Source organism: Kogia breviceps, chromosome 15 (genome assembly GCF_026419965.1).
Source record: "Kogia breviceps isolate mKogBre1 chromosome 15, mKogBre1 haplotype 1, whole genome shotgun sequence".
Lineage (NCBI taxonomy): Eukaryota > Metazoa > Chordata > Mammalia > Artiodactyla > Physeteridae > Kogia > Kogia breviceps.
In genome coordinates this window covers 73,499,882-73,521,787 of record NC_081324.1, presented here as the reverse complement: position 1 = coordinate 73,521,787, position 21,906 = coordinate 73,499,882, and the positions used below count along the sequence as shown (strand labels likewise).

The following is a 21,906-nucleotide window of genomic DNA, read 5'->3' as shown; positions in this document are numbered from 1 at the left end:
GTAAGTAGCCCTTGGGCCCATGTCCTGGGTTTTGGTTCTTAATGAGTTACTCCAGGTCAGCATTTAGTCCTTTGAGAGTCGTAGCCCTTTATTTCAGCTGTGACTTAGGCCTCGATACTTGGGTACTGAGTCAGGCAGCCGGACAGCTGCGGCCTGAAGCTGTAATCAGAGGAACGCTTCTGGAGTGCTTCATGAAGCTCCCTGCGTTACAGGATGATGTCCTGAAGCCTTGGTCCTGGGGACCACCTGCCTGGGGCAGTGGACATCCTGACTATTAATTGGGCTCCTGACAGGGGCTTCGAGTCCCATTCCGTCACAGCTCTCCAAAGCCATAGGTTACTGCCAGTGGAGTAAACAGGATGCGGGAGGACTTGCTGCCTCCATTTTGCCTTGTTCATTAGCTTGCCTGGGTCTTTCTGAGGAAGGAGGGCTCCCCGCCTCCTCACCTCAACCCTTCCCTTCGGTGACTCAGAGTCTCAGAAGGAAACCCTGGCTCCTGGGGCCATTTCCTAACGGTACTGTAAGCCAAGCAGCTTTGCTTCTGCCTCTGTTTCCAAGCCCACCCTTTCCCCCTGAGCTCAGGGATAGGGACGGGCACTTTCCTCTTTGGTTGTGTCTGAAAGGAAGGAACATCTTTCTGTGGCTCATAAAAACTAAAGGGGAAGTGAGGAAACAGGAAGAAGTATGGGGGGGGGGCTGGGGTAGAGTCCCCTGGAGCCAAGCACACCCAGATCACAGAACTGCCCAGGGCTGGTTATGGTTGGCTTGTGATGCTGAACTTGAAAGTGTTTTTTTTTTTTTTTTGGCTCTTTCAAGATGATATTAGGTACATGAAGTTTGGGTTAAAGGGGTGGGGATGGGGTACTCTTTATTTTTATTTTTGTATTGTGTATGTCAAGAGTTACTCTGTTGTTCATCTTTTGCTTTTTGCACTGTTTGTCCCCACGTCTGTATCCTGAGCTGGTGCTAGGGGCTGAGAGGCTGCACTGTATGGGAGTCTGGCTGGGGTTGGGGAGGTGAGAAGTCACGCCCGTTAGGCATGGGGAAGGAGAGGGCTGGGCTCTTCTACTGTATCCACGCTCGTCCTAGGGTTTTAGATCTTCCTGAGCCCAGCTGGCCAAAGCCAAGAGCAGACAGCCAAGGTGAAACTCTTGTTGCCAGAAGTGTGGCTTGGGTTCAGTTTCCGGGTGGACTGGTCAAAGATGTCTGAGGGAGGTGGGCTGAGAGTCTGCAGTGTAGTCCTGATTTGGGTCAGGGACCAACTGGCCTGTAATCAGACGTTTTGGGGGCTTCACTCATGCTGACGGGAACATGATGCAAGGAAACAATCTTTGGGACCCATGTCTCCTAAGCCAGATACGTTTTTCTAAAAAAGCCTCCACTACTGAGGAGAAGCTGCTCAGTGTTTACCTTGCATTCTGGTGACTTGAAAGGTGGTTCTCTTTGTGTCAGTGGTGTCAGACTTGCAGGAGGACCACAGGGCCTGCAGGCCCACCTGTCGGTTTGAGAGTGTGATCTTGTTTTCTTGTTCCCACTGTTTGCCTAAGAGATACTGGCCTGAAATTGGAGGATCACAGTAGAGGTCACTTAGGCTGGGAAGAGATGGGGTGAAGTTTGAGTTAAGTTTACCGCCCCCTTTCTTTGCCTGGGAACTGTTTAATCCAGTTTTAGAATTGTGATTTGACTTCTTTTCTTTTTGGAGAAGCTTCTGTTTTAAGGAATTTCTCTTCCTCTGTATCCTGCCTCTGCCCTCTCCTGGGAAGACCTGGCCATGGCTTCTAGAATCTCAGTTGAACTTCAGAAAACAGCAGCAGTATTTTCCCTTTCCTAGCACTTATATTCCTTTCCCTAGAAATTGGCTCACCTTGGGAAGCACAGGGGGAGAATCAGCAGGTTCTTGACCCTCCCTGGGGATTGGGGAAGGACCCACCCGGTCAGCACAGTGCCTTGTCCTCTTCTGCTCTGAGCCAGGGTGGGCGTTCCCTCTAGATTCAGGTCTGGGTAGTGGGTCTCACAGTCCCTTCCTCCCCCTCCCCTTTGCTGGCTGGCTCTGACCTAATTCAGGTGTCTTCTTGCCTTGAGGAGCCTTAATGGCAACAAGTGGCAACATTAATACTGTCCTCCATGTCTCTCCAAAAGGACTTAGAAGAGCAGGTGAGCTTTCCAGAGTGAGAGACGGATAGATGCTCCTGTTTAAAAAAAAAACAAGTTGGGGAGGGAGGGTAAGCTTTGGGCCTCCTTCCGCTGTGGCCCCTGAGGAAGGAGCCTGGGGCGAGGCTAAGTGATGGTGCAGAAGCAGAACCAGAAACACCCAGGATGGGTTCAGAAACCAGAGAAGGAATCTGCTTTTCTTCTATGGGAAGATGTAACTAGAGATCAAAGAGCTCTAAGAAAATTGCAAAGAAGCCTTCACATTCAAGCTTCGGAGAGATCAGAGTAATTTTTCCCTTTCAGTCGGAGCTAGGACTCTTTCTGTATTTATACCTCTCCTGGGGCAAGAGGGCTAGATTTCCTCATTTTGTTACAAGACTAGGTTGGCACCAATGGGTCCTCTTCTCAGCGAGTGCAGTTTCTTCCCTGTACATGGGTGGCTTGCTGCCGCTGGTTTGTCCTTGCCCAGCTGCCTTTGGCAAGCAGGCTGTAAGCTGCCAAATCATTTGGATAAGGGCAGATGATTTGGGGCCTGGCTGGGTTGGCAGGAAAAGAGCAGGATGGATCTCTTGGGACGGGTTCCCCCCTCCCTACCCCCCAGGAGTACAAAAAAAAGGAGCCAGGATTGTGCTGGCAGCCTGGGAAACAGTAGTGCCTGCTGGAGTTGGCACAGAGGGCCCTGGCACCTCTCGCATCCAGGCAGTCTTGTGAAAGGGGAGCACGTAGCACCAGGAAAAGCAGAACTCCATTCTCACCTCTATTTTGAGCCTCGGGGCTTTATTTCAGTACGAGGAAAAACAACAACAATCTGAAGTGCGCTTTCCGTCCTTTCAAAGGACAACTGTCGGGAAAGGAGGGCTGAGTTGCCAGGTGGGAGGGGAGAGTTGGCAGGGAGAGGCATTATGGCAGAACCAGGAATGAGACATCCTTGACTCCTGTCTTCTCTGGTGTGTCATGATCCAGGGAATGAAAAGAAATTTGACCCTGGATTAGTTCCCTCCTTGGATTTTCCTTCCACCAAATTCTCCCACGCTTGGACCAGCTGCTCATTCAGAGCTCAGGGCAGCCTTTTCAACCACTACTGGCCTAACCTGGCTCGTCAGGAAACCAACCCCACCCCTCTAGATTGGGCCTGGCTGCTCTATTCTGTACCAAGTACTGGACAATAGTGTCCAGTTCTTAGTAGCCCCTGTAGCTCCTACTCTAGATTCCCATCCTCTCCCTGCAGAGGCCAAACCTACTCTCTGTCTGTAGCGACAACACGCATTTCCAGCGACACAGTGAGATGTGATTGAGGAGCTTCGAACCTGGCTGGCCCGGGAAAGCTGTAGGGGTGGATAGAGCTCTTTCCTTCTGGGCTGTCTCCATCTGTCCCTACCCCTTCCATGCCCCACCCTACTCCCACCAAAAAGTAAAAAAATCAGGATGTTTTTCACTGTCCATTGCTTTGTGTTTTAATAAACAATTTGCAGTGACACTCTGTGTTGGGACTAAGTTTGAACTTGATTGCAAAGAAGTGACGTGATGGGGTGGGAGGACGGAAACCCAGGGGTTCTCTTGGCTGCTAAGGGTTCTTCCGTGATGAGGCTGGGAGCTTTCTTTTCTTTTCACCAGGATGTTTGGTTAAGGGAACGGAGTTTTGTTAAATGCTACCCAGCTATTTCAACCAGCAGCGCATTCAAGGAAAAATAAACAGTTGTTTTGTTTCCACTTTCACTGGAACACCACCAGACCATGACACTTTCACTTCCAAGGCACACTGAGCCTGCTGCCTCCCCTCCCGTTTTCCCCTCAGCTTCCACGATAGCCTGTGGACAGACTAAGCCATGGGACGGTTTTCTCTGCTTTCTCCTTTTCTGATGTGTTGTCAGTGTTGACAAGGGAAGGGGCAGAAAGAGCAGGAAGGATTTTTTTTCCTATAATTTATCCACGTTTTATAGCTGAGGAGCATGAAGCTCAAAAAACTTTAGTAATTTACCCCAGGCTAGTCAGTAAATGATCAAGCCGGGATTCAAACCTGGTCTATTGGTCTGCAAAGCCCATGATCTTTCTAAGGCTATAAGAATAATAATTACAGATATCTTTTACTGAGCCTTTGAAATGGGCCAGGCACAAGGGCAAGCAGTTTTACAGAAGTTTTTTTTTTTTTTTTTTTTACAGATGTTTTATCTCTGTTTAATCTTCAACAAACCAGCTGGTACTCACCTTTAAGAGGTGAGGTGACTTGCCGAAGACCACATAGCCAGCAAAAGGCAGAACTGAGGTTTTACACCAGGACTTTTGCTCTTAATCATTATTCTCTCCAGCCTTCCACTACCCCCCTGATGCCATGTGCTGTGTTCCTCCAAGCAGGAATGGAGGCTGCTGGTTTGGGGAATGGGAGGGAGAGCTTGGCCTACCTCCCTCAGTTATCCCTTGAAGGGCAGAATTCAGTGCTCAGCTCCAAGAATGAAGCCTGTGTGGATGGAGTCTGTTCTCAGGGCCCAAATAAGCCAGGAGGCCCACAGAGCCTCATTCTTAGCTTGAACCCACCCATAACTGGAGTTCTTTACTAATTTAGACTTGGCTGTTACTATTTCAAGTAGCTTCGCATGAGCTGCCAAATGGGGAAGAGACCTGAAGAAGCCCTGCTCTAGGGACTTGCAGGGAGGGAAATTGTCTGACAGAAGATCTTGGGCCAAGTGCGGGGGGTTGGGTTAAACTACTCTTGGGTCCAGATCTTAATCTCACTAAGGAAATCAGGCTCCCGGTTGGCTGGAGCCGGTGTGTCGGACCTTTCTCAGTACTTAGTACCCCATGCCCCTCCACCCCCCACAGAGGAAGAGAGATGAGTTTTTCCAACATTTACTGGAAAGCCTGTTGCCATAGCAATGGTAAGGGGTCAAGGCAGAACAGAGGTGAAGCACAGAGGTGTGGAGTGGGCAGGCCTCTGCTCTCTAGCAACCTGAGATGGTAGGCACCTCACTGCGGTACTCTGGCCCAAGAGTATTAGTTTTGTTTGTTGCTAACCACTTATATTAGTGAAAAATAACCCCACTTAACTTTTTGGCTTGGGCCTTGTCCTAAGACTCCCTCTCCTGGGTTTTCTTACGGCTTCTACTTGACTCCATCTGTTGCTTCCTCAAGCCTTGGTCCCCAGCTCATTTCCTCTCTCTGCTCTGACTTGACTGTTCTTTTCGGTCACCGCACTTTCCAGTCCAGCTCCATGGCTTCTCCCTGCCCAGGGTGCCTGCTCTCAGCGGAGGGGTCCTGGAGAAAGAGGCCACTTAAATGTATTGTCATAGCGACCATTCATGAAACACTCCCTGGCACCAGCAGAGTGCTTTTCGTTGCTGTTTTCATCTCCTTTTTAAAAAATTTATTTTATTTATTTTTGGCTGTGTTGGGTCTTCATTGCTGCGCACAGGCTTTCTGTAGTTGTGGCGAGCAGGGGCTACTCTTCGTTGCGGTGTGCGGGCTTCTTGTTGCGGTGGCTTCTCGTTGCGGAGCCGCGTGGGCTTCAGTAGTTGTGACACGCAGTCTCAGTAGTTGTGGCTCGTGGGCTCTAGAGCGCAGGCTCAGTAGTTGTGGCATACGGGCTTAGTTGCTCCACGGCATGTGGCATCTTCCTGGACCAGGACTCGCCACCAGGGAAGCCCTCATCTCCTCTTTACAACCCTAGGAAAGACCAGTGACTAGCCTGACTTATAAATAAGAAAACGTAGGCTCAGAGGGCATAAATGACCTGCCCAAAGTCACATAGCTGGTAAGTGGCAGAGTGAGGACTGGAACTTAGCTCTGTCAAACCGCAAAGCCTGTGCTCGTAACATCATGATGTACTACTTTTAAGAAGGAACCTTTTGAATGTAGATAACTGAAGAAGCTGGGTGATGGTTACATGGAGGTTTATTATTCTTTCTCTAAAAAGAAAGTAACCTTTTAAGACTTAGTGATACAAAGTGCGTAAGTACATATTAAAAATCGGGGGACTTCCCTGGTGGCACAGCGGTTAAGAATCCGCCTGCCAGCGCAGGGAACACGGTGAGTTCAAGCCCTGGTTCAGCAAGATCCCACATGCCACGGAGCAACTAAGCCTGTGCGCCACAACTTCTAAGCTGCGCTCTAGAGCCCATGAGCCACAACTACTGAGTCTGCGTGCTGCAACGACTGTAGCCCACGCACCTAGAGCCCGTGCTCCGCAACAAGAGAAGCCACCACAATGAGAAGCCCGCGCACCACAATGAAGAGTAGCCCCTGCTCACTGCAACTAGAGAAAGCCTGCACACAGCAACGAAGACTCAACACAGCCAAAAATAAATAAATAAATAAATAAATATTAAAAAAAAAATTTATATGGGGTGCAGAATGTGAAAACTCATCTTTCTTAGTCCTACCTCTTTAATCCCTGGAGGATATACAGGTGTATTATCTTTGGTGTATATCTTTCATTTTATATGTATTTATATATATGTATATGTATGTACACACGTATTTACATAATATATTTATTTTGCACATGTACAAGTGTGCCTTTAGAATTCCATTAAGGAATTACTGAATCAAACAGTATATGCACGGGACTTTCCTGGCAGTCTAGTGGTTAAGACTCTGCGCTTCCACTGCAGCGGGTTTGTGTTCAGTCCCTAGTCGGGGAACTAAGATCCCGCATGCTGCGCAGCGCGGCCATAAACAAAACAAAACAAAATGAGAAACAGTGTATGCACTTAAAATTTTGAAAGTTCTGCCCTCAGCAAGGCTATGTAAATTTCCACCCACCAGTCTTGTGCTGTACGACTTTGGAATATGCCATGAATCCTTTTTGGAAACAGGTGGGATATAAATAATAAATTAATGCTTTTAAAGGACAGCCCTCAGCCAGGGAGAGAAGTGACTTGGGTACTACAGAAATCACTAGCTTTCAGTTTCCCAGACCACAAGGCCTGCGGTCCCAGCCACGACTTGCTGATTCGGTGGATGCCACCTTTAGGGAGGCAGCAGGAAGGAGGATTGAACTTCCCTGCCTTGGCAGAAAAAAGCCCTCTGATGTCCTGCTTACCTTGGCCGCACCAGCTCTGGGCCCCACCTGCCTGGCCTGATTTGAAGCAGATTGCCTGGCAACTCTGGGACTGCCCTGGAAAACAGCCACTGTCACACCTCTTACGGTGAGGAAAATAACCAGCTTAAGGAGAAGGACTTGAAGAGCACCAAGCTGCGGTGAAAGGGAGGCCGGCCTTTCCACTCCAGTCTTCCCATGTCTGGCCCATTGGGGGCCCAGCAACCCCCATTGGGGTTGCTATTTAATGCAGTCAATCTCTATTTTTCTTTTTCCACCCAACAGGGAGTTAGTATATGTACTTTTAAGAAACCTTTTTTTTTTTTAAAGAGCCTTTTGACATAACTTAGATTTGGTGAGGAGAGGCAGAGGCAGATTGGAGGTTATGGCCCTAATTTTTCCTACTTCTTAAAAAGGAATATTTAAGGTTATTTTTCCTTTCTTTCTGTGTGTTTTCTATTCTCCTAAAGACATAATCTTTTGCTTTTTAACCACAGTTTATAGGTAGTGAACAGAGAGAGTACAGGCCTCAACTCCCTTATATGGCAGTATTTATTTTAAATTTTTTGAGCAGAAAAAAAGTGATCAAGTTTGAGGTGGCTTTTAAATTTTAAGACATTATAATAAGGCTACTTTGACTTAGAGTCTGCCTTCTAGGCGCAGATCCTAAGTTAGTTATTTTTATTTATTTAAAGGTATACAAGCAGCCCATGATCATATGCTTGTTGTGATAAAATTATATAGAAGTAGCTCTAAAGAGTGTCAAAAGTGAATATATCCCCCTTTAACCCCTTCCAATACTCTCCTCCCGCAAGGGAACCTCACTTAACTCTAGTGTATATACAAACCCCTTCCCGTGTAGTTACAGATAGAAATATTCATATACTTTCAGATTTTAAACAAATGGGATTATGTGCCTTGTTCCCCCCCACCCCCCAAACTATCTGTCTTTGAGATCTCTCCATACTAGCAAGTAGAGATGGACCTCATTCTTTTTAATAGCTGCATAACATAAATGGGTGCAACTGTAACTTGTAATTTTTTCAGTGTTACAAATGGTCCTGCAGTAAGCATCTTCATGCATACATGTAGGCTAAATTCCTGGATGTGGAATTGCAGGTAAACGGGTCAATATGTTTATTATCATCCCTAAAAAGAGAAAAGCTGGGATCCGGGTAACTCTAGTCCTGGTGCTCTGAGAACAAATGTTCAGTGAGCAAGTGATTGTGGGAAATGGCTCCATGCTAAACTCCCTTCTTGGTGATTCACAATCAAGTAGCATATTAAGAGTTCTGGAAATTCTTCAGTAACCACTTACTGCTGAGTAATTTAAAAAGAATTGTTTGCAAAGGGAGATTGCAATGTGCAGATGTGTAATTCTTACACACATCTTAAAATTTCCCTGAACAGTTTGGGAAGTCTCCCGCCGGTGGGTAATCTCTCAAAGACAGGACAACATTTAGATAGGAATTTGGCCACATACTGTTTCACCAGGCTGGGCAGCTGAGGTGGAGCCAGGTTTGGATTTGGTCCAGGAACCAGGCGTGAGGCCTGTCAGCCACTCCCAAACCCCTCATATTGGATGAGAGGGATCCAGCAAGTCCTGCATAAATCAAGGCTTTGAGGCTGACCAGTGGGGAGAGGGGTAGAGTTTCACTTCAGCCTGAGTCTTGTCTAAGAGGTGACATCAACCTAGCAGACACACTTTGCATCAGTCAGGCCCAAGCCTCCAACAGAGAAGGGTGTGGATCCAGAATCTCTAGAGAAGGAGCCACTTGGGGTATAAGAGGGCAGTGTCCTCCCCCCTCCCACTCACCTCCTCCAATCCTTGAAATCATGGTTAATTTCCATGGCTCAGTGTAGATGTCACCCCTGAAGCCTCTCCCCTACCCCCAGACCCCTCCTGTGTGCTCTGGTAGCACCTCTGCTGCAGCAAGTAGCAGTCTGTTTTGTCTTCTGGTTCATTCATACTTACTGGGCTGGTCTAGAGGAAGGGCCACATGATGAATTATGTACCTCACAGCCTTCCCCAATAAAGTGGGAGTTCCTCCATAGCCCGGTGCTGTTCAGGCCTTCCTTCACTCATTCATTCATTCGATCATCATTGAGCACCTACCATGTGTCTGGCATTAGCTAGACTGCCTGAATACAATGTTGAATACAGCAGACTCAATCCCTCCCTCTTTCGTATTCTTATATTCCCTGTAGCCCAGCCCAATGTCTAGCCCAAAGCCTGACACAGTACGGTTTAGAAATGGCAATCTAATTGGAAAGCTGCCTTTGCATAGCAAGAACTGTCTTACCTTCTAGACTACAGATGAAAAAACATTTTCTCAAGATGCCTCGCCTACATTTTATGTGATGGAAAGTCATTTGACTGTACGGAGTATTTTTTTAGACATTTGGGGTGACCTCGGGGGCCTGATGGAGAATCTGGAGTGCTAAGGTGCCAGCCACCTGGCTGGACCAACGCTGGCGGGAGGGCGCTAGCGACGCGGCCCGCAGGTCCCGCCCACATAGGCCCGGCCCCGCCCCCGCTCTCCATAGTTACGGCTGCGGAGGCGGCGGCCATCTTGGCGGCGGAGCGATGAGCGGGTCGAATTCTAAGGCTGCGGCCGTGGGGTCGGCGGCTGGGCCCGGGGGGCTGGTGACTGGCAAGGAGGAGAAGAAGAAGGCTGGCGGCGGCGTCCTGAACAGGCTTAAGGCGCGGCGGCAGGCGCCCCACCACGCGGCCGACGACGGCATCGGGGCAGCGGTTACGGAGCAGGAGCTACTGGCTCTGGACACCATCCGGCCCGAGCACGTCCTGCGCCTCAGCCGGGTCACTGAGAGTAAGTGCGGGGCCGGCCGCGCCCTCCCCTCGCGCCGGTCCCCGGGCCCCTTGTAGCCTAAGCGGAGCCGGCCGGTTGCCTCTCGGCCGGCCCAGGGTGACCCAGGCGCCCCCGGCCGGACGGGCCGCGCTGCCCACCCTCACCTAGACCTGGTCGGGAGGGGTTTTCCTGGGGCTTGACTGCCCTCCTCTGAGTCCGGCCACGCTAGGCTTCCCTGTGGCCCGTCCCCGCCGGGCCCTGAGGCCCGGCCGTTCTCCTCCTCAGCTGGATCTGTTTGGGTGGGGACCCGCCTTGGCTTAACCGGATGCTCCTGACCCTGGGAAGTGGGCCGCTGCCCCCCAGCCATCAGTGAAGTTCCTGCCCAGCTAGGCCCCCTCAACCTGTCTACAGCCAGCTTCTGACGCCCTCTGCCAGCCCAGACCCCTACCCTAGCTGCTTTCTCTGCCTTTTCCTCCCCTCCGGCCACTGACAGCCCCGCCCCCTTTCCAGCCTGCCTTGGCCCCCTACCTCTTTGGGCCCCTAGCGTTGCCCCTTTGTGTGCAGGTGGGCTCCTCCTTCCTCAAATACATTGCCGTGGCATTTCGTGCCGCATTAAAAAAATATTAATAAAGTTTCAGTCCATGTACAAAACCAAAATGTGAATCTTGCTTTTGACACTTGTTCCAGTGAATTAAGAATATGATAGGATGTCAGAGATGCATTTCTTGCATAAAATGCAACCGTCCTACACCTTTTCATTGATAGTACGAGAGGTGGAGAGAAATATATAGCTCACCCCCTGTCCTGGTTTTCCTCTTTTCTGTTCTCTTCCAGGCCAACCCCTGACTTGTTGCCCTTTTTCTTGCTGCTGTTTCCCCCTAAGAGTTTGCAGTCAGTTGGTTAGACGCTGCTTGCCCAGCCGGCCCTGCCCTCCAGACTTCTAACGTTGAAGCACAAGCACTCCCTTGATGGATTAAAGGCTGCCGTCCTATTATTTGCTGAATTGCTTTAGTGGGCAGCCCAGGGGTGCTCAGGTGTCCCTCAGGGAGATGGAGGCCACCCCAGTGATCTGGGGATGACAGTTTGGGGGGAATAGGCCTTGGTCCAGCCTGTATGAAAGGGAATTCCCATCTCCTAAAATAGCTTTATTTGAGCCTGGGTGTTTTCATATCCCCATTTTCCATCACTGTTTGGGTTGGGACTGTCCTTTGCATGCCTGAGTATATCTTTAGAAGGTCTTGCTATTCTGTTTCATAGAAACATTGTGAAAAAGCTGCTTCTGTTCTGACCCAGATTTCATTTGGGGCTCTGAAGGTACAGAAATGCTCACCACCTCACCTTTCTCACCCCATGCTTTCTCCTGATACCAAAGGTGAATTAGGCCACTCTAATGCCTGGCCCTAAGCGGCATTCTAGGAGAGCACTCAGGTCCTGTGTAGGAACTTGAGCTTGGTGCCATTGCTCAAACACACCTCAGCAGCTTATTGGAGAAAGTCACAAGTCAGCTTGGTGACCTCTGGATTTTTTACTCTTCTTAAAGTCTGTTCCGTTCAGCAAGTTATTTATTGAGTCCCGTCTAAAGGTGCAGAACCAATCTCAGCACTTTTGGGAGTTACAGAATAATCAGTAGCTCTCAAGTTTGCCATCTTATTGGAGAGTCAGCTTGTAAAACATGAAACAGCTAACACAAGCAGGCAGTATAAGATAAAGTGCCAAAGTGAGTTGTGGAGAAGATGCTCTCAGGAGTCATGATAGAAAGAAATCAATGAAATTGTCTTTGATCAGTACTGTTTTGATTAGTTGATCAGGTTTTTGGGGGCTCTATTTTGGCCTCACGCCCTCCATAGCAGATCTGTCCTGCCGCCGGGGTAGGTATGGCCCACTACCTGGTTTTGTGCAGCCCACAAGCTAAGAGTGGTTTATACCTTTTCAAATGGTTGGAAAAAAAAAAAAATCTTGGGACACATGGTTATATAAAATTTTTATTTCGTGTCTATAAATAGTTTTATTAGAATACAGCCACGCCATTCATTTCCATGTTTGTGGCTGCCTTTGTGCTACAGTGACAGAGTTGAGTAGTTGTGATAGTGACTGTGTGGCCTCAAAGCCTAAATTATTCGTTATCTGACCCTTTACAGAAAAAGTTTGCTGATCTGTGCTTTGTGATACAGTCAGCAAACATGTACCATATTAGCCATTAGATCAGCATAAATGTTTTAAAATGGATTTCTAAAAAAACTTCTGTCCTGTTGTGATATCCAATGAAAGGTTTATAGGCCATTTTTGAAGTGTTTCCAAAGAAATCCCCTTTTACCATCCCTATTTCTAAAGTGTTACAGTAATCTTTCATCCACACAAGCCCATGCACTTTTTTTCTTTCTTGGATCCCCTAATTGTCTCCACACAACTTTTGCTTATAACATAAAAGGAAGTTTTAGGGTGTATTTTAAGTGAATTGTGTAAGAAAAAAACCTGAGTTTGCTTCAAAACTTGAGAAAGAAATGGTAGATTTGGAGGATTATTTAACGGCATTGGTCTCTCTCTCTCATTTTCAGATTATTTATGTAAACCCGAAGACAACGTCTACAGTATTGATTTCACACGCTTCAAAATTCGAGATTTGGAGACCGGGACAGTGCTTTTTGAGATTGCCAAACCTTGTGTGTCAGGTAGGCCTTAGTATTGCAGTAGCCACTTGACAGTTGGAGCAAAAGGTCTTTCACGCCTGAGTTTTTGTGTGCCATTACATCCTGTGTCACAGACTCCAGCGGCCTGCTTCCAGCCGCCTCCTGAAGCCTGCCTGTGGGCCTGTTGGCTTGAAGCTGTGCTGAGAGGCTGATGTTTGTTGAGTATCTACTCTGCGCTGGTCACTGTGTTCCACATCTTCTGTTTACATCAGTTCATGTAATCCTCACACCTCTGTGAGGGGTTATTATCCTTATTTTACAGATAAGGAAACTGAGGCCCAAATTTCCAGGTGACTTTCCTAAGGTCCTCTGCCCTTTGATCTTACCATGTTGCCTCCACTTAGGAAAGGAATCCTTGAAATTAAACTCCAATGAGGAAGCCTACCTGAACCTTGAATCCTGGGGACACTCTGGAAGGGTGATACAGAGGATTCCAGTCCTGATCATGAGGCAGTGTCTTCTCATGCCCTTTCCTTTAAATAGTGTCTCAGATTTCCCAGTAAGTCCTCGTTTGGACTTTAATGTCTGCCATTTTTCTGGATGAACTTCTCTTGGTTAGACCCAGACCTGTGAACTCATCTACTTGGGACCCCTTAAGGTAGCTTTGAATGGACACTTCCTGTGCTTGTGATGTAGTTTCAGGGTGATTCATTTCTGACCAGGCGACCACACGTAGGTCTTTGGAGCACATCACTGGAAATGAAGCACCCCCTGGAGTTAGTTACTAGAACACCAGCCTAGATAGTCCTTCAGCGTATCAGCCATGGTCTGTGTTGATGACTCTTTTTGCCAGGCTTTTCACATCTGCTTTGCTCTTCAGAAAGAGCCTGTACGTTTGGTCAGACAGCTGTTAGTAACCCAGATAAGTCAAAAGGCTTTCATGAAAAAGTCTCAGCTCAGGTTAATTATACAGCCAAGGCTAGAGCACTGGTCTCCTCACCCCACCCAGTATTCTTTTTTAAAAATTAATTAATTAATTTGGGGCTGCTTTGGGTCTTTGTTGCCTGCACACGGACTTTTAGTTGTGGCGAGTGGGGGCTACTCTTCCTTGCGGTGCGTGGGGTTCTCGTTGCAGTGGCTTCTCTTGTTGTGGAGCATGGGCTCTAGGCATGTGGGCTTCAGTAGTTGTGGCACATGGGCTCAGTAGATGTGGCTCACGGGCTCTAGAGCACAGGCTTGGTAGTTGTAGCGCGTGGGCTTAGTTGCTCTGCGGCATGTGGGATCTTCCTAGACCAGAGATCAAACCTGAGTCCCCTGCATTGGCAGACGGGTTCTTAACCATTGCACCAGCAGGGAAGTCTCACCACCCAGTATTCTTTGTGCTGTCATAATCTAGTACTGACCAGGGCGCCTAAAGGCTCAAGCTTGTGGGTACTTAAATCTTGTATTGGGAGAGTCAGGGCCAGCCAGCTTTCTGGGTCTGTGCTGTTCGTATCTCTAAGCCACAGGTGCTAGTACTTAAGATGTTCCCAGAACCCCAGGGCTACTTCAGGTGTATGGATTTGGATGAGACTGGGCTCAGAATAGTCATTTCAGTATAAAACTAAATCTCAAGAAGAAGGTCAGCTGCAGATACTGTAAAAATACCTTGATTTACAACCCATCCAGTCTTTACCTTTAAGGATCTTGATTCACTAAGAATACGCACACACTGATTCAGTGCCCTCCTACAGCACTTGTTTGGATGAGTTTGAATCCCTGAGAAGGTTTGGTCTGATCCTTTTTGAATCCCATTGTTGGAGCCAGGGCTGTGGAGTCTCTGGCTTTGAACCCCTACTCAGTCCGGTTGCCCAGCTCCTCTTGGGCTTGTCACAGGCAGAGATGTTTGATGCTAAAAAAGACTCCCCTTTTACTGCACCTATGTTCAGCCTAGAACTGGAAAAAATACCCTTGCTGGATACTGGGTGGCTGTAGCTACTAGAGAGGGAACTAACTCCTTGTTTACATTAGAATGTTCTCTCTGATTCATTTTACAAATCTTTCATTCCTGGGTTCAGGAGGGGACTAGACCAGAGCCCATCATTACTCTTGTGGACCCTCTCTCAGGTCTCACATGTTGGTTCATGGCCCATCTGCTTCACCTTTTCCCAGGTGCTCTGAGTGTTGGGCCTGGTATGGCCTGGAATAGGCATTAGTCCAAGGAAGTGCAGTACCCCAAGGCTATAGGTCATTGTCTTCCATTTAAATAGCAGAATTATTTCTAGGGATTTGTCTTTGCTGTGCCAGAAATTTTTGCATTCTTTGAAGGTGCCTTTTAAATAGTTGCAACTTTTATAGCCTCATTCTTTTGGTTAGCAGCAAGCACTTTAACTGGGTCAATAGCAGACCTAGTCTGTATAGCAGAGACCACATCACAGCCACCCAGCTGGTGTTTCAGGCTTTACTGTTAGGATATGGCCCAAGGCCCCAGATTATATAAAAGGCAAACAACTTAGTGTTGAGGAACAGGCCTTGAGTCTGATGGACCCGGATTCACATCCCTGCTCCCTCCATTTACTGCAGGCGTACCTCATTTTATTGTGCTTCACTTTAAGGTGCTTCGCAGATATTGTGTTCTTTACAAACTGAGGGTTCGTGGCAACCTTTCATTGAATAAGTCTATTGGCTCCATTTTTTTCAACAGCATTAAAAAAAATTTTTTTTTATTGAAGTATAGTTGATTTACAGTGTTATGTTATTTTCTGGTGTACAGCAAAGTGATTCAGTTATATGTATGTATATTTTTTCATACTCTTTTCCATTATGGTTTATTATAGGATATTGAATATAGCAGCATTATTTTTAAATTTTTTTTTTTTTTGCGGTACACGGGCCTCTCACTGTTGTGGCCTCTCCCGTTGCGGAGCACAGGCTCCAGACGCACAGGCTCAGCGGCCATGGCTCACGGGCCTAGCCGCTCCGCGGCATGTGGGATCTTCCCGGATCGGGGCACAAACCCGCATCCCATCGGCAGGTGGACTCTCAACCACTACGCCACCAGGGAAGCCCAACATAACTTTTGTATACACTGGGAAACCAAAAATTTCATGTGACTTGCTTTATCATGGTGGTCTGGAACTGAACCCACAATCTCTCTGAGGTCTGCCTATATCTGGGGGACTTTGGACACGTTAGCTAATCTCTCTGAGTCTGAGCTTCCTGGTCTGTAAAGTGGAGATAAAATGAAGACAACATCTACAGGATCACAGGATCCTGTGAGGTGTGCAGCACGGGGCCTGGAATTACAGCATGTGCTCAGTGAGTACTGGCTGCCCTGCCGTATCGGTGTCGGTGTCGGTACTGCTGATCGGTCGTGCTCTTTGCCGAGATGGTGATTCAGCTTCTGTGTGCTCTTGCAGACCAGGAGGAGGAGGAGGAGGAGGAGGAGGAGGCGGCAGGTGGAGATGTGGATGTCAGTGCAGGCCGCTTCGTACGCTATCAGTTCACGCCAGCATTTCTCCGCCTCCGCACTGTGGGCGCCACGTGAGTACCAGCATTTCCTGAAGGGAGGACATTCTTCTGGTTCAGAGAAGAATGTTCTCAGTTAGGTTTGGGGTTGGCTTTAGAGGAGGGAGGAGGCAAAGTCAGGCTCACAGAGATTTATTCTTCAGGGTGGAGTTCACGGTGGGAGACAGACCTGTGTCAAACTTCCGGATGATTGAACGGCACTATTTCCGGGAACGCCTGCTGAAAAACTTTGACTTTGATTTCGGCTTCTGCATCCCCAGCAGTAGGAACACTTGTGAACATATCTATGAGTTTCCCCAGCTTTCTGAGGATGTCAGTACGTATCCCCTGACTTTCACAACATTCTGGATTCTTCAGGCTAGAGGAACAGACCTTGAAATGAAATCCATCTAGTCCAACGACCTCATTTGCAGAGAAATAGGGACATGATGCGTCTCTAGTCTTTTGACCTCAGGCTTCTCGTTTCCTATTGCTGCTGTCTCATGTTTCAAACTCTGACTCTGCCTGCATGGGAGCATGAAGGTTTTCATACAGGCCGTCCCTTTTAGCTGCCTGCTGCGGGGAAGAGAGTGGCTGAAGGAGATAAGAGGGGCCCCTGACAGTCCCTGGGATTCCAGTTTGATACACGGCCAGTCATGCTTTCACTGTGTTCTAGTCACCGGCTCCTGCTCGGCACTTCTTTAGCCCTTTGCTTTTTCCCTAATCAGAGCTACATGGGAAACTGTGGGCTAAGTGGAATTCTCGTCCTGAGGGCCACCTCTTTCTCATTCTCTGCAGGTAGAAGGTTAATTAGATCCAGCAGGCTCTAGGAAGCTGTTAGAGGTTTAAGGAGTAACGTGAGGGAAGCAGTGCCTGAGGAAGTCATCCCACAGTTCTGGGGAGGAAGAACTGGGGAAGGCACCGGAGGGAGAAGGCTGCGCCGGGGAGGAGGTGGACTGAATGACAGAGGAAGAACAGGCTCTGTATTCCCATGGCTTCGGTGTGGCCCTCTCACATTAGCATCCCCTCTGAGGAATTAGGGAAGGTTGTTCCAGAGCAGTCAGGATGTGAGTGGGATCCTGTGAGTAGTGCTCGAGTTTAGTTGGATTGTTGGCGAAGGTCTACATACACCGACCAATTTTCTCAGAATCCCAGGTCCTTAAAATTGTCATTTTCTGACAGGTATTCTTGACTGGTGCAGCAGTACTGTTCCCAGGTAAAGTGAGGATTGCTGAGAAGTGGGCAGGGCGTTGACTGCATCAACTGTTAGGATCCTCGTTTGAAGCCCGCTCCCCAGGCTGGGCTGGAATATGTAGATACTTGCAAGAAAAGATTATGTACAGTATTTCAAGCTTTTATCTAAGGCCATGTAACTTTTTCTTCTTGAAGCCAAATAAGCTAAAAGAGCGTGGGGGTCAATACTCTGGATGTGAACTAAATAACTCTGGCCTGGCTGAGTTCAAAGAACTTGAAACAGTCAGCTCTCCTTTTGAGAACTGTGGTCAGCAACAGCGTTTCCTCCAGAGGATTCAGAATAGCATGTGACCATTGACTCAGAACCAACCAGAGGTAGTGACTGTCAGTTCTCTTGACCCTCCAGTTATGGTTAAAGAGGTCGGGGCAACTGCCTGAACAAACCAGAAGATTTAAATCTGGATCCCAAGACAAGCTCACCCTTTGCTGGATTGTTGGCAAGTTAATACCCCGAGCCATCTCTGGAGAAGGCTCCGTGCCCTTTGTGCCCCTGCATCCATGCACATCTGGGATTCCTTTGTTGTCAGGGTTGCCTGCGGGACGTGAGCACAGTGAGGCGCAGCTTTCTGAATTTGGACCAGAGTGTCTGGAGGTGGGGACCAGAAACACCAAGTCAGTAGGCTGCTGTGGTGCCTGTTGGCAAACGGGCGAGCACCTCTCCCTGGGGTCCTGACGGAGCACCAGGCTGGCGATGGCCTCGGAGGGCCAGGTCCAGAGTTGGTTGCATCCTTCTGTTGAAGTGGACAGCATGCTCAGTTTGGGGGCCTCTGTGGTCCCCAGGTCTCCCCAGCTCTCAAGGCCTGGCTCCCTCTGTTCTGACCTCATTATTCTGACAGTGTGTGCTCACATTTTCAGGAAGGGCTGGTTTACGAATTTTAGAGGGAATGCTAAGTTTTTTCCCACCTGGCCCATGGGGCAGACTCACATAAGTCTTTGCTTTTTTCCTTTCCCTGACTTGCAGTTCGTCTGATGATTGAAAATCCCTATGAGACCCGTTCTGACAGCTTCTACTTTGTCGACAACAAGCTGATAATGCACAACAAGGCTGACTATGCCTATAACGGGGGCCAGTAGCTGTGGCAGGAGCGGACGGGGGAGGTGCTTTGCTGTGGCCCGAGGTCCTGGTGCACGGAGGTGGCTGAAGCTGCGGTCTGTCAACACACATCTGGAACCTGGCCCCAGGAAGCCGAGGCTGGGGTGGCAGTTTCCTGTGCTCCAAGAGAGGTGCCAAGCAGTGCTGTGTTTCCTTCCCCAGTATTTTTTCTTCCCTTTTTCCTGCCCCTTAGGTTACAGAGGTACTATAGTAAAACTTAGCATAAGGCTCCTGGAATCCAGATTAAAAAAAGAAAGTTTATTTTCACGTAGTCATGGCTCCTCTGGGTTGTCCTGATGAGCCCGGGTCTCTCCAGGCAGAGCCGTGCCGGGGAGAGAAGGCTCTTCTGTAGGTTCGGGGGTGCTGTGGTAAGCTGAGACTCCTCTCTCGCCTGCGGGGTCGCCATCAGCACACTCTGACCTCAGCCTGTGCATCGTCCTAAACCAACTGGGGGAGCAGAGGGAAGGAGTGGTGCCAGGAGTTGAGGCACTGGGGTGGGCAAGGCTACCAAACTGAAGGATCTGTCTTACGTGGGGGCCACTTATCTGTCTGACTTCCGGATCCTCAGCTGGTCCTCCTGGGGCTCCACTGAGGTTTCAACCTGGCAGTGCCTTCCTGTTCTCCTTCCAGAGGAAAGATGAGCTTGCTCTGCTTCTCCTGGCTCCTAACTTTTGAGTTTCTCCTGAAATACAATGTGTCAGTTTTGCTCTTGGAACTGTAGTATCTCTCGAGGCCAGAGCAGGCCTTATTGTATTTTGTTTTTTTATTTCTAAGCTTCTTGTGGGGAGGCTTTATAAAATGTCAGTGGCATTCCCAGCATATAGGATGTGTGGCCAGACTTCTGATAGTATCAGTCAGGCTCCCGGGGCTAATCTGGGTCATGTCGTACCTGCTTTTGTACTGAAGTAGTTCCTGGAACCATCCTGGCCGGTCAGACCTAAGTAATGTGTATTCTGGTCCTTTGGACTGCCACTTGGAATGGTTTTGGGCGTTGGGAAAGGGGGAAATCAGCTGAGGTGGCCTATCAGAGAGATGTGTTCTCAAAAAACTTCTCACACATCCCTCAGGCCCTCACCGGATGGACTGTCCGCGCTTCAGCTCCCTGCTGTTGTCTGACTGTGTGGGCGATTTAAGTGCTCAGGCCAAACTCCTGACCCTCTGATAAGACTGTTGCTGCGGCCAGGGTTTAGCATTGCTAGAAAGGTCGCAGTAGGAAGGGCCCAGGTACGTGGTATCTGTGACCGGAGAGCTGTCTCCCTAGGTGCTTGGGAGAAAGGCCAGGTGGAGCTGGGGAGAGAAGGGCCAGCGCTTTGCCACAGATGCTCCTATGCTTTCACTGACCGGTGTTGCTCCCTGTTTGCATTCTAGAGCGTGAGTGGCCTTGAACTGTGGTCCAGTGTTGTGCCAGGCCAGAGTCTGGGCTGTGCCAGATGCTGGCAGCTTCCTCACTGAGAAAACCCTGGTTAGCCCTGTGTGCTGGCACTGCACCCAACCCCCGAGGGAGGAAGGGACCGGGTTCTCTGCAGGGTGGGCTACTCATCCCCAGACCGGTGAATCCCAGAACTGGAGTCGGCTGCAAATCCAGGTGCCTTACGTGTGGCTCCATCCCATACACTGCCGGACAGACATCAGCACTGCCTCTTCACCTTCTGTTTCTCACTGGGGCTCCCTCAACAGATTTGTGTTCATTGAGCTTCAGAGTAACCCCTTCTCTCTGTGACAGAAGCCCAGTTGGGAGAGGTTTTCTACTATTTGATGTTTAATTATTATCTAGGATGTGGTTTCTGGAGCTGCCCAGAACTATGCTCAGTAGGGTGTGTCTTGGAAATGTGTCCCAGGCAGACCACGTCTTGTAGGCTAGTGGGCTGTCTCTTACCAGCAGTGTTAGCTTTTGCTGGGAAGAAGGCTGAGGAGGCAGGCATTCTGGCTTGAATAGTGCTGTAACCTCTTCCCAAGAGCTTGTTTGAGTCTCACTGGAGACCGTTTTGAGGCCAAGTGCTCAGTCTGTGCCCAGCTGCACAGGGATTTGCTATCTTCTGCTCAGGAAGGTCTGGTGTTCTGTACCTGGGACTCTGGATTCTTGTGTCTAGCTACTCAGGAAACCTTGAGAAGCGTTACCTCTCTGGGGTGTTAGCTAGGGTAAGTCTGAAATTCAAGCTCTTGTACCCGAACTGGGGAGAGAATTGGAAGTCATACCTTCTCTGAAAGTAGCTGAACTCACCAGAAGTTGAATCAGGAGGCCATGTTGTTAAGGAGCCTGGACTGTTGGTAGCAGTTACCTGTGGGCAATAAAATGGGAGGAAAAAACCTGCCTGCCTGGGGAGACTGTGCGCTCTGTTCAGAGCTGGTACCTGAGAGGCAGCTCCCGAAGGGAACACATTCCAGCAGACTGACAGGCCCAGCTGGCGCCGGGGGGCCTGCTGCCTGCACCCCTCCCTCTCGTGCCTTGCTCCTGTCCCTCTAGCCTAGAGTCTCCTGGGAGAGCAACTCTCTTTTCCTGTGGAGCTTTTGGGCTAAGATGCCCTTTTAGCTGCTGCAAAGAAGATCCTGGTTTATTTTATTCTATGTTTTAAAGAGTAAACAGAGGAAATAAGTAAAAGTAGTCCTGGGATAAAGTAAGTCATCCTCTCCTCGTGTGTTAGCTCCTAGCTGTCTTGCAGAGAAAGTACTTTTCAGGGCCACGTCGGCCTTCCTGAAGACCCTCACAGTCTTTGGGCCATCCAGTTCTCAAATAGGGGCGGTGATTTGGGGGCGCTGGGGCTGTGCAGAGACTGGAGACTCTTGACGTGGCAGTAGCTGGGGGAATCTTCAGCTTGTTTCTTCAGGTGAAGCGGGACTCATTTCCGGGGTGGACTTTATAGGCTGTGTCTAATGTGCAGACTGGGTGAGTCTTGCTTTAGTGAGTCTTGCCACCCTCGATAGGCTCCCAGGGTACTCTCTTTTTTTTCTCTGTAAAGTCCCTTTCTTCTGGTGGCCGTTGTCACTCTGAGGTCAGTGAGGTTGGGGAATGGGGACAGTTCTGAGAATCATAGCACAGACTCGTCTGTGTGTGCGGGCCCCTGATGCAGAGGGTGCTGCCATGCCTGGCGTAGGGGCCCAATCGTCAGATCACCATATTTCTCACATTCCACGTCACAGGACATCTTTGGTACAGGAAGGGTCTGGTGGAGGTGGATTTACCCCTTGTTGCACAAAGGATCATGTAAAGTCATTGAACTTGTGAAAGTCTATTTTTTTCCCTGTATATCTATTTTTCACAGAATGTAAGAAGCATTAATGACCTGGTCTGTCCTTCTTCCCCTTTCCCCTTCACCTGAGGTCCTCATTCCAGTTTGTATTGTCTTTGTGTCCAAAGTAAACTAGGTGACTTATTTGTATAAAATGTTATTTTGCCACAAGAGACAGTAATAAAAGAAAGATTTTCACAGTACGCTGGTCTCCTGACTGGGCCCC

General features: G+C 48.9%; 1 protein-coding gene across 1 annotated transcript; it reads left to right on the top strand.

Moving 5' to 3' along the window:
* The first annotated feature begins 9,730 nt into the window (after window positions 1–9,730).
* UNC119B (unc-119 lipid binding chaperone B) lies at window positions 9,731–21,883 on the top strand. The gene is made up of 5 exons (XM_059040594.2): window positions 9,731–10,014; window positions 12,549–12,662; window positions 16,019–16,142; window positions 16,271–16,443; window positions 18,322–21,883. Exons 1-5 carry the CDS (start codon window positions 9,771–9,773, stop codon window positions 18,432–18,434), a joined length of 768 nt encoding a protein of 255 aa, XP_058896577.1. The 5' UTR covers window positions 9,731–9,770; the 3' UTR covers window positions 18,435–21,883.
* The last annotated feature ends 23 nt before the right edge of the window (window positions 21,884–21,906 follow it).